Source organism: Abramis brama (genome assembly GCF_963993115.1).
Source record: "Abramis brama genome assembly, chromosome: 16".
Taxonomy (NCBI): domain Eukaryota; kingdom Metazoa; phylum Chordata; class Actinopteri; order Cypriniformes; family Leuciscidae; genus Abramis; species Abramis brama.
The window spans coordinates 28,012,469-28,024,796 of NC_139978.1; the positions used below are offsets into that span (position 1 = coordinate 28,012,469).

A 12,328-nucleotide genomic window follows, 5' to 3' on the forward strand; every position below is an offset into this window, starting at 1 on the left:
ATGAATAAACTAAAACTCATATTATATCAAATGTATTCATTACATAATAATGCTATGCTGTTAATCATGTTAATTAACAGCTATACTTTTTGTGCTACATGCTATACTAATTTATCTAGAAACTTTAATCATAAAACAACTACAGCTCCCTTTACATTGTACTATTTACAGTGGAAATTTGTGTTTTTAGAAAGAGGCCCCATGTCTCAGTATCTGCTGAAAATGTAAACTCTCTCAAACAATTATTTCCCCAGGCAAATATTTGTGAGTGTCACAGGCTAAAATAGGCATATGTCAATTATTGTTTACGGAATATGTTCCATGGGAAGCACAACATAACCTTTTCCACATTATTTTTGGCTAAAGTTCGTCAAAGAAATCCATCAAGCACTGGCAGTTGATATGATCACTTACAACCCATGGCATCCTCTAGAAAATAAAATATGATTAGATGAATGTTGATGTTTTTAATCAAAAGTTCTTCTCCTTGTGATCTCCATGAGGAAAAAGGATATTTGTATGCTTGGGAAAGTTTACATTGTGAAGGCAAAAGCAATGTAATTTCCTATACGTAATTGCAAATCTATTATATACAAAGATAACCATCAACAGGAAACCAGAGGGATTCATACGTTTAATTTAGCAAGATGTGGCTCACATAAACCCACATTACGATCATATATATTAATTTTTGTATATCAGCATTGCCATTAAATGTCAGTTATTCCCATGATGCCTTGCCATCTGCATTTCTGCTGAGGTTATTGAACTATTAATGTGTCATGAGAGAGTTTGAGGGAAATGGCTGAACTGTTTTCCTTTTAATGCCGTTCAGAAAAGGCTTTTCAGCCTCTGCGCACAGGATGTTTGATGAATTATATTAAAACAATTATATTAAAACACAATCTTAAAATGGAAAATGATCAAAGGTTTTTCTTATTCCAAATATACTGTTGGGGAGGAACTTACTTTAAGATGTAAGATCAAAAAGCTGTCAAAGAACAAGACGGCCTTGACATACGCTAATACTGTAGTAATCTGCCTAAATTTAGCTTGTCTGGTAACGAATTAAATGTAAGGGCCATTTCTTTAATTTAGTTTTTTGTAATACATGTTAGGCCACAGTTAATATGATGTCAACAATCTTTTACCATTATAATTTGCAAAAAACTGTTGCATTGGGTTATACTGACACCTAGTTGCATGGATGCTGCATCATACAACATTTTTTGCTGACCATATGCCATTTTAAAATTAATCAGCCATGATTTTTTTATTTAGTGATTGAAAGCGTCTGATAAAAAGGGGGTTAAAGCTAAAGAGTAGGTCATATGACCTGGGACATTAAAAATAAAACAGCTTTAATTAAACTACTGATATGACTAGAGTCCTCATATTTTGTAAGTGTACAAGAGAAGACATTTTAAAAGTACTATTAAATTGACACAAAACAGAACAGTATTTTCTTGTAAAACATACTCCAATAATCTTCAACGTTTAATTCAATGTGTTACTTGCTTTTTCTTTGTAAATATGAAATTTACTAGCAATTACTGAGTGAAAAAAAGCTTTCAAGTAAATCCTACTCACATTTTTTTCAGTGTATTAAATTCATGCATTTGACATATTGATGTTTTTAATCAAAAGTTCTTTGTGATCTCCACGAGGAAGAAGGATATTTGTATGCTTACATTGCAAAGGCAAAATTCATATTTCATATACAGTGAGGAAAATAAGTATTTGAACACCCTGCTATTTTGCAAGTTCTCCCACTTAGAAATCATGGAGGGGTCTGAAATTGTCATCGTAGGTGCATGTCCACTGTGAGAGACATAATCTAAAAAAAAAATCCAGAAATCACAATGTATGATTTTTTAACTATTTATTTGTATGATACAGCTGCAAATAAGTATTTGAACACCTGAGAAAATCAATGTTAATATTTGGTACAGTAGCCTTTGTTTGCAATTACAGAGGTCAAACGTTTCCTGTAGTTTTTCACCAGGTTTGCACACACTGCAGGAGGGATTTTGGCCCACTCCTCCACAGTTTGAGCTCCCTCCAAAGGTTCTCTATTGGGTTTAGGTCTGGAGACTGGCTAGGCCACGCCAGAACCTTGATATGCTTCTTACAGGGCCACTCCTTGGTTATCCTGGCTGTGTGCTTCGGGTCATTGTCATGTTGGAAGACCCAGCCTCAACCCATCTTCAATGCTCTAACTGAGGGAAGGAGGTTGTTCCCCAAAATCTCGCAATACATGGCCCCGGTCATCCTCTCCTTAATACAGTGCAGTCGCCCTGTCCCATGTGCAGAAAAACACCCCCAAAGCATGATGCTACCACACCCATGCTTCACAGTAGGGATGGTGTTCTTGGGATGGTACTCATCATTCTTCTTCCTCCAAACACGTTTAGTGGAATTATGACCAAAAAGTTATATTTTGGTCTCATCTGACCACATGACTTTCTCCCATGACTCCTCTGGATCATCCAAATGGTCATTGGCAAACTTAAGACGGGCCTTGATATGTGCTGGTTTAAGCAGGGGAACCTTCCGTGCCATGCATGATTTCAAACCATGACGTCTTAGTGCATTACCAACAGTAACCTTGGAAACGGTGGTCCCAGCTCTTTTCAGGTCATTGACCAGCTCCTCCCGTGTAGTTCTGGGCTGATTTCTCACCTTTCTTAGGATCATTGAGACCCCACGAGGTGAGATCTTGCATGGAGCCCCAGTCCGAGGGAGATTGACAGTCATGTTTAGCTTCTTCCATTTTCTAATGATTGCTCCAACAGTGGACCTTTTTTCACCAAGCTGCTTGGCAATTTCCCCGTAGCCCTTTCCAGCCTTGTGGAGGTGTACAATTTTGTCTCTAGTGTCTTTGGACAGCTCTTTGGTCTTGGCCATGTTAGTAGTTGGATTCTTACTGATTGTATGGGGTGGACAGGTGTCTTTATGCAGCTAACGACTTCAAACAGGTGCATCTAATTTAGGATAATAAATGGAGTGGAGGTGGACATTTTAAAGGCAAACTAACAGGTCTTTGAGGGTCAGAATTCTAGCTGATAGACAGGTGTTCAAATACTTATTTGCAGCTGTATCATACAAATAAATAGTTAAAAAATCATATATTGTGATTTTTTTTTTTAGATTATGTCTCTCACAGTGGACATGCACCTACGATGACAATTTCAGACCCCTCCATGATTTCCAAGTGGGAGAACTTGCAAAATAGCAGGGTGTTCAAATACTTATTTTCCTCACTGTATGTGATTGCAAATCTATTGTATACAAGGATAACCATCAACAGGAAACCAGAGGGCTTCATATGTATCATTTAAAGAGCTGCGGCTCACAAAAAATTGGAGTGCACCTTTAACATAAAAATGAACAAACTAGACTCACAGAGATCGTGTGGCCTGTCATTGTTAATTTGTTCATGTCGCCGCCTGAGGGTCTCTTACTGGTTCCTTGCACTGATTTAACAGATGAGGATTATCCAGGTAAATTCTGGTCTGGACATTTGCCCTCAAATAACATTCACAGGACACAGAAACAGCAAACTGTCAGCTTTAGCACACTGTCAAGAGTTCAGATTGACCTTTAAAGCATGAATTTATTTAATTCATTTCTTAGCATGAAACAACAGCGTGAACTCGTGTTTGCCTTGATCCCCAGACATGCCTGCACACTTTCATAATTATAAAATATGCTAACTTAAATGCACTTAATGTGGACACAGACTGCACATAGTGGAAACTGATGGCAAAAGGAGCAGAACTACAAAGATTTGGATGGGAGATGTGTTTAAATATACAAAGCAACATGGAGTCAGACAGCCAATGAAAGGTTAGGTTACCTCTGCACGCATAAACTTTTGAAGTATTACATTTACAGTTCGTGAGGGAGACGTGTTGGAGAGCAGCAGTGGTCTGTACCTCTTACAAACTTTAAGGCTGTTCATTAATTAAAGCATAGCTATAAATGCAGTAATATTGTGCTTTAAAATGTCATAAGGAACCAATTAGGAGCACAGATGTTTTAGAGGGGAAAGGGTGGTGTCATCAATGACATCATTATCTGGCCTCCTTGACATCATATGTCATCGCACGCCCTTTTGAACGTTTTCTTGTTTCAGATTCAGCATTTTTGCACATCGTAAAAGTGCATGATGGACTGTTAAACTTCCCATTTTTGAAAAATACTTGACTGTAAAATGAACTTGTAATGTTAATCTTGTTCAAATGTTCCAGTACACATGTGAGTTTTATTTTTTACAATAAAAACAAGTTGGTGTTACATATGAAGAAAATTAGGTATGAAATTGCTGATAAACCAGTGGGATTTTTACAGATCTGGGAATATTTTTCAGACATATCTTGAAGGCGTTCATTTATCAAGCTCAGGTTGCTTTGTATATAATTTCTATGGTGTAAGAATATACAACATGTAATGGCAATATTGAATGCACTTTTTTAACTGGGTAATCTACTATAATATATATATAGTTTGTTTGGTTTGTATAATGTGAAATGTTTTAAGTACTATTTAAAAAAAAAAAGAAGTTCAAAAATCATTTTGATACAAAACTTCATCTCTCTGTACTTAAAAACGATGGCTTTTTAGTATGCAAAAATGCTCACTTCATGTGACAAAAATCAGAATCACTCCCACACAGCCAAGGGCTTTTCGATTTTACACATGACTTCATTTACGAGGGGAAACACTGACATGTGGAAGGAAAACGGTATTAGTATCATCAATTGGATACGAGCCCCAATAAACAAAAGCGCATGTGGACCATAATGCCTCACTCTTGCCTATGATTATGATACAATAAGACATTCCAGTTCACTGTGAGAGCAGGCTGCTTTGGGTACTCTATTTATAGATTAAGGATGCAAATGCCATCAAAAATGTCTCTCTTCTAAAAGAACCCTTTGCATGCAGTGCAACGATGAGTTAGCTGAACGGTCAGGTGCCCAAAAGTCACCTTGTACCTGCCTATCCTTTTCCACATGCCTTAAAGCTAAAGACGACACATGCTAGACCAGATAGATGGTGATGAGAAAAGCATGAGCAGACACGCTTGTAGGGTACAGAAACATTCTTTCTATGCCTTTGGAAAGTACATAGAGAAGAAAAAGGAAGTGAATAAAGTGTGAATTGCAACTTACTGTTCTCCTTGGAGAAAGAGAAAAGGAACAGAAATGACAGATGCAATCCTCCAGAGACTGATCCCGGTTGTTACTGCGATACAGTCCAGCTGAAACAGAATGAAACATTTAAGTCCCCTTTGCTTCCTGTGACACTGTGCCTCGTGCTGTGATGCTCTTTGGTTTAAGGACTGAAGAATATCAGAGTTCCCAGCCTCTCAGCCAATCAGAGCGCTCTGCTCCATCTCCCCCACCCCTCCCTAAAGTTCCTCCAGCAGAGAGATGTTTTAGAAAGCAGGGGCAACTGCAGCATCACAGCGGGATACTTATACATCTCAAATTATCAAACACAAGAGCAATAGAAGTGTTTATGTGAACGTCTACCATGGGAATATGCAATCAGCTGAGTGTTTTCTTTTGGAAATGAATCGTCAAAATTGGACGTCAGACGTCAGTTGTGCTACTCGCACTGTTTACCTCTGTAGTCCATTTGGAGGCTGTAGTTCTCATTTCACATGCCCTTTGACTGGTCCCTGCCTCGTTGTTAGTGATCTGGGGAGAACGGGGCTAGTTTTCACACTTCATACTTCTGAAAAATGCAGAAGACAATTTTTATATAAGCAAATACCTTAAAGTCACAGCCACAAAAACAAGCTTTTGAGCATCTCCAACATCATTTCCCAGGGGGGAAAAGATACAGTTCACTGAACACAAGATGATCTTTTGTGGCAACATGCCCCAGTGGCAAAAATCAAACCGTGAAGTGTTATGAAACAAACCGATTCACGAAAAAAAGAACAATGCAAAAAGGTGTTTAACCAGCAGCTATAGCATAAATAAGATATTGGAATTTGGAGGATCGAATTTATAAAATTTAAAGAAATCTTTATTTGCCATTTGAGGGTTTTTTTCTCCACCAAATAAATGAGGACAGGACATTTTATCAGAGTAAAAGAAAATTGCAACTCAATTTTCAAGACACACTGCAACAATATTAGCCTACAGCATGACTGATTATTAGCAATAACTTCAGGGTTGTGGATTAATGGTATATGCTTTTGTTGAAACCCTCATTCTGCATTATTTCAATAAAAAAATCATGTTACTAAGAAATAAACCTTTGTCCTGTATTACTATTACCTTTATTATATAATACATATTTTTTGCTTGTGATTCACTTCATAGCCAGTTGGTTTGGTTTGGTTCGTGGCTTACTCTTTAAACAAGACTTTTATTAAAAATCCCAATGGGAAAAATACTTTGGGAACCAAGGCCGCTGAATAAGTGGAAGTTGTGGAAAAATCAGACCACTGAATGTCAAGATCGACCAATCAGAATCAAATACTAAAGAGCACCATATAATAAAACAAACAAATGCCCAAAAAGTCACACATATGGAGTTAATCTGCTCTATATCGTCATAGTCCAGTTATCTCGCCCCAGTAGTTTATGTTCTCAGGGTCTAGCCACCTTCTAGCGGGCAAGGGAAGCAAACAAATCATTTTGTAATAAATTACTCTTGGATATCTAGCTTGGACGCACTTCAAATAAACTCATTACCAACATTTTTGTGAGGCACTGTCTGGAGTTCCTATGTGATATGTTTGTTATTGTTTATGAAATGTTTGAAGGGAAATTGAGTTATCAGGGATTACATTTATGTACACAGCAAACGTATTTATAAATATTGAGGACCAAGTACCAAGCTCTGTCTTTCTGCCCCATGTCTGTCATGATTTCCCATCTGCTTGGAATGTTTGGACACACAAGCAGCCCAAACACAAACATATTAGACAAGTCCAAATGTATGATGCTGATCTCACAGTATGTCAGAAGCAGTTCAAGTGTTGACAACACTTTTATCCATCTTGATAAGGATAAAATCAATACACAAAAACAATGATCTATGGTGAGGTTTAGGTAAAAACACCACTTTTAAATCAATTGCGATTTTCATTTGAACGGTACTAACAGCTCAGCTGTTTCTTGCTTTTCTTCCCTATTGTATCCGAACAGCTTCTCGAACAAGAAAAAAAAAAAAAAAAAAAAAATAGGGCTAGACTTAATTTTTTTTCCCATCAGGAATTGATTGGATGGTTGTCAAGTCACATTCATTTATATAGCGCTTTTTACAATACAGATTGTTTCAAAGCAGCTTTAGAGACAACAGGAAAATAATGCAAAAAAGTTTGTTTTCAGAAAAAAATAGCGTCACAGTTCAGCTTAATTAAGTTCAGTGATGTTACATTTTTGTTTTAAAAAAGTTATTTAGTTCATTTAACATGGTTGTGGTTTGCTATTGCTGTGATGTCATGTGAGTGACAGGTTGTCCCTCCCTCACGCCAGTAAACAGCTCATCAGAGAAGAGATGTCGTCATTGCAAGAGATTATGAGTGCACATGAATTTAAAAAAGATCACTTAGAACCATCTATACGCTATGTTCCTAGTTTTTAGAAGCCATTAAATAGCCTTGTGTGATGTACAGACAAAAATGTAATCCATTATTCTTTGAAAATCTTCTCCCATGCTGCAGTGCTCAAATATCATTCACATTACTAAGATACATTACAGGTTTGGCGTCAATGATGGTCTTATGCCTTAATTATTTGCATATTAAATTAAATAAATTTGAATATAAGACATCTCTATTAGAGGGTAAGACTATTAATGACTTATAACTTAAATTTTAGTCGTATAAAAGCTATTATATGGCTTCAGAAAACTTAATTCATAACACGAGTTAAATCATGAGTCCACAAGTTTTTACTTTTTCATCTGTTCTTGGACATGTTTGTAGCTCAACAGAATACTTCTACATTTTGACAAACTGTTGCATTGAATTGAACGAGACGAGTGTGCGTAAGAATGGATTCATGAATGATTTACACAATTTGTTTCTGCTTGTGTTTCATGCAATGAAAGTGAATGGTGACTAGGCTTCTATTATGCCTAAACTCTGCTTTTGGGTTCTACAGACAAAGTCAAACAGGTTTCAAAATGTCAATTGGATGAAATTATTTTTATTTTCACAACCATCATGTTAATATCATTACTAACAATACATTTTGTACTTTGCATATATGAATGAAAACCTCGTTTAGACCTGAAAATCAAGTGCCAGAACATTCTACTAGAAAAAAAAAAAAAAAAAAAGGAAAAAAGAAGCCTGGCAGACAACGAAGTTGCTGCACCTTTTCACTTTTGACTCGTTAATTACCTCAAATGTCCGTTGTGAAGATTGTATTTATATTGATCGTATTATATGTTGCAATGGAGTAAAAATGTGGTTAAATTGGTGAAATCTCAGTGAAACTTTGTTGGCAAAAAGGTCTATTGTCCAGTGTACAGTGTAGCGATGTAATGTATGAAGCACAGCTCACACAGAAGTCACTTTCAAGCAGCTTTCTGTTGGTCAATACAGTGAATTCAAGTGACCAACTTTTTCTTACACCTCCACAGCCCCATAAGTAACACCCCTTTAAAGGTATAGTTCACTCCAAAATTAAAATTGCCATCATTTACTCACCTTCAAGTTGTTCCAAACCTGAATGAGATTCTTTTTTCTGCTGAACACAAAAGATGTTATTTTAAAGAATGTTGGTAATCAAACAGTTGATGGTAGCCATTGACTTCCATAGTAGGTAAATAAAAAAATAAAAAAATGATGGAAGTCAATGGCTACCATCAACTGTTTGATTACCAACATTCTTTAAAGGGGACATATCATGAAAATCTGACTTTTTCCATGTTTAAGTGCTATAATCGGGTCCCCGGTGCATCTACCAACCCAGACCGTGAAAAGGTGTACAACCCAGTAAGTTTGTTTTGGTAAGTTAAGCCTTTCTCTGCAAACATCAAAAAATAAGCCGATCAGATTTTGCTCACTTGCTGACATAGGAAGGGGAGATCTTATTATAATCTTACTGCCACTTAATCTGCAGTTTCCACCCACAGCGCTGCCATTTGGTTTTCGCAAGTGCCAACAGTGTAAGTTGTAACCAGTTCTAACCATAGACTGTAAAAAAAGATGGACGACATCCCTTCACTCTCTTCCATTGGTGAAAAGTGAAGCCGCCATAGTCCTAATATGGCGCTGACATCTTACCATAGACAGTATATAAACTGGACACAGCGACCCCAATGGAGAAAAGTGAAGCAAATTAGAAGCACTCACTTCCTGATGGCTGAGCGTACTGCGCAGACTCAAACTGAGCTTGCTTGACAACGTAGATGTGACGTGAGCAGCCCGTCTGTCTTCTAGTAGCTGTGCCAAGAGAAATCCAGGAGATACAGATTTGACTCACTTCTGCATCCAGCCCAAAGAGTATAGAAGCCCAAGAGGCGAAACTCAATAGAACGCTCCATAGCAACAGTTGCCCCCATGACGTGACGGCGCGGCCGCCATTATGGACTGAAAACTGAAGGAAAACGCCGAAAAATAATGGGAGTCAATGGCACTGAAAAACTTAACAAAACAAAAACTTAACATAACTTAATTTTTTCTGGCCGTCATATCTAAATATGAAAACAATTTAAAATACATTAATGAGGATGACCGACGTTAAATGACGTTAAATGACAGAAAATATACGTCTATGTGTTGGTTATGCATGGCCTAATTACCCTTAGGAAAATAGTAGAAGTACTATAAGACTACTATAGAAATACTATAGCGGCTCTAGGATATTATAGAGGTATTACAGAACATAACAGAACATAACATACTTCTGTGATGTTCTGTAATACCTCTATAATATTTTAAAGCTGCTATAGTATTTATATAGTAGGCCTAGTCTTATCGTACTTCTGTAGTATGTCCCAAATTACTATAGTAGGCCTATTCCTATAAGATTACTATAATATTTTGTCCCAAAATACTATAAGATTCCTATAGTACTTTTTAGTAAGAGTATGTCCCCCACCGAATCGGCTTCATTAGCCTACCACTTACGGTTTGCAAAGATACAATTATAAAATTATTGCACAACTTTAATCTATCAATATTTATGTTCTATTATGCATTTTCCTTGTTATATGAATAACAGAAATTCATGAAATAATATAGGCTATACTATAGGCAGACACACAGTAATTAGATATAAGTAATAAGATATTTATTCAAATGTTGATTTTGAAATTAGTGAACATCACCATATATATGATTTGGAAAAATAAATAAATAAAATTATAAATGAACATTTCTAAAGACAGTTAATATTTTATATAGAATATCACAAAAATATGAACAACTTGTTTTTTCAACATCTTCAGTGAAAGTGCACACAGTGAACGTTTCAATGGCAAGAACAAAAACAATCTGTAAATGTCCTATTACAGGCGGAAAGGTACAAAAAAGATGTGCAATCTAGCAAGTGCACACATGAACTATAAACACCTACTAAAATGGATTTTGCCATTGACTGGCGCTAACGATTTCAGCAGCTTTCAGTCCATAATGGCGGACGCGCCTCCGCAGCGCTATCTACAGACTGTTACCCATAACACAACAGAGTTTCGCCTCTTGGGCTTCTATACTCTTTGTCCAGCCTCAAGCGGCCGGGCAGTCGATGAATTGCCGTTGAATTCACTTCCGTGTTGGTTTCAAGAGAGAGACAGGGAGGTTGCCGCTTGAGAACAACTCATGATGTCAGTGTGAAAAAACAAACAGTTATGGACATATAGAAATTAAAGCTGAAGCTCCAATCTCCTCCCGAAAATCCCCCAAAAAGTCCATTGGTGCCTCAGGGACTACTTTGTTTAGAGAAGCTGTCAATCATGACTTGTGACAAAAAATGTCACAGCCATCTTATAAAGACTTCAGGGTACTGTGTCAACTTGTGTAAAACTTCAACATGCAAGTCGATGAGATGAATCAGTGTAACTCCACAACTAATGTACTGCATCATGTACATAAATGTATCCACCACCACTAACCATTTAGAAACGTCCAGGCGTAGTCGAAAAGTTGCAACCTCTTCCTGAGTCTTTCCTAAAGCTGTACTCCACTACTGATTATTTCTGAGATTTTGGATGACTGAGATTATTGGCATGTTTTGTTATTGTATCCGAAGCTCGTGTAAAGGATATTGCCGTCGTCTGAATGGAGGCGGGGAGCAGCAGCTCATTTGCATTTAAAGGGACACACACAACAAAGGGGCAAATTTGACAAGCTTTAATAAATGATCTGGGGGGTATTTTGAGCAGAAATTTCAGAGACACATTCTGGGGACACCATAGATTTATAGAAAAGGGGCATATGAAAACGGCACATAGAAAAGGGGCATATGTCACCTTTAAAATATCTTTTGTGTTTAACAGAAAAAAGAAACTTTGAAACTGGTTTCAACAGTTCTGGGGGCAATCGTGAAAAAAGCATGAAATATCACACAACAGCAAGGACACATTTATTTGTAAATTCCCAAAATCCCTCCACATACCTCTAAACCACTGGCCTACCACAGAGAGTTTACAACCAGATTAAGGTGACATTAACACCTATCAGAATGTGCACATTTCGTACTTGTAAAATTTTTTGCCTCCAAACTGCATCTGTTGAATCAGTAATGACCATGCAGCTGTGCAGTTGCAATATGGAGGGTGTTGGATCACCATCAGTAAACAATTTACCACATCTGTTTGACAATCCTTCGGTCAACAACATTCTTGGCCACAAAAAAAAAAACTGGTTTGTCTTTGTCTAACTAAATGCTCGTCCAAATCACTCAATTCCACACAATGATGTCCAAACATTAAAAACTACAATATTAAACATTGCAGCATCTCTACAACAGTATTAAAAAGGAACAAAATACTTAAATGTAGCTGATTTGATTTCTCTAAATAACACCGCTTGATGAAGGGGGCTGTGCAGCATTTAACGTGTTCATTAGAGCAGTAAATGTTCCCTGCAGCGTTTGTCAGTAGTTTTTATTTAATTCTTTGCTGACATTGAGAGGGGTTTCACTTGGCAAATGTATCTAATTAGCAGATCCCACCTCAAAATGACAAAGCACAAAGTGTGGGGAAAGGCAGGAGTACCAAACAAATGTGAGCATTCTTCACAGCAATCCAAATTGATTCTGACCTGCTGTAGTTCACACATTCTGTGAACCGTGACCTACTTCTAACTGCTAGACAAAAATTACCCATGAAGCACCAGTGAACATGCTTT

At 37.1% G+C, this 12,328-nt stretch overlaps 1 protein-coding gene across 1 annotated transcript in view; it reads right to left on the reverse strand.

The window, feature by feature from the left end:
* pde4d (phosphodiesterase 4D, cAMP-specific) overlaps positions 1 to 9,466 on the reverse strand; it is a 135,945-nt gene extending 126,479 nt beyond the window's left edge. Inside the window, exons 1-3 of the mRNA XM_084086451.1 lie at positions 9,332 to 9,466; positions 5,634 to 5,745; positions 5,178 to 5,266 (exon numbers count right to left, since the gene is read on the reverse strand). Coding sequence (XP_083942577.1) covers positions 5,178 to 5,266; positions 5,634 to 5,666 — 122 coding nt within the window. The 5' untranslated portion in view covers positions 5,667 to 5,745; positions 9,332 to 9,466. The remainder of the gene's footprint in view (positions 1 to 5,177; positions 5,267 to 5,633; positions 5,746 to 9,331) is intronic.
* Between the last annotated feature and the right edge of the window lie 2,862 nt (positions 9,467 to 12,328).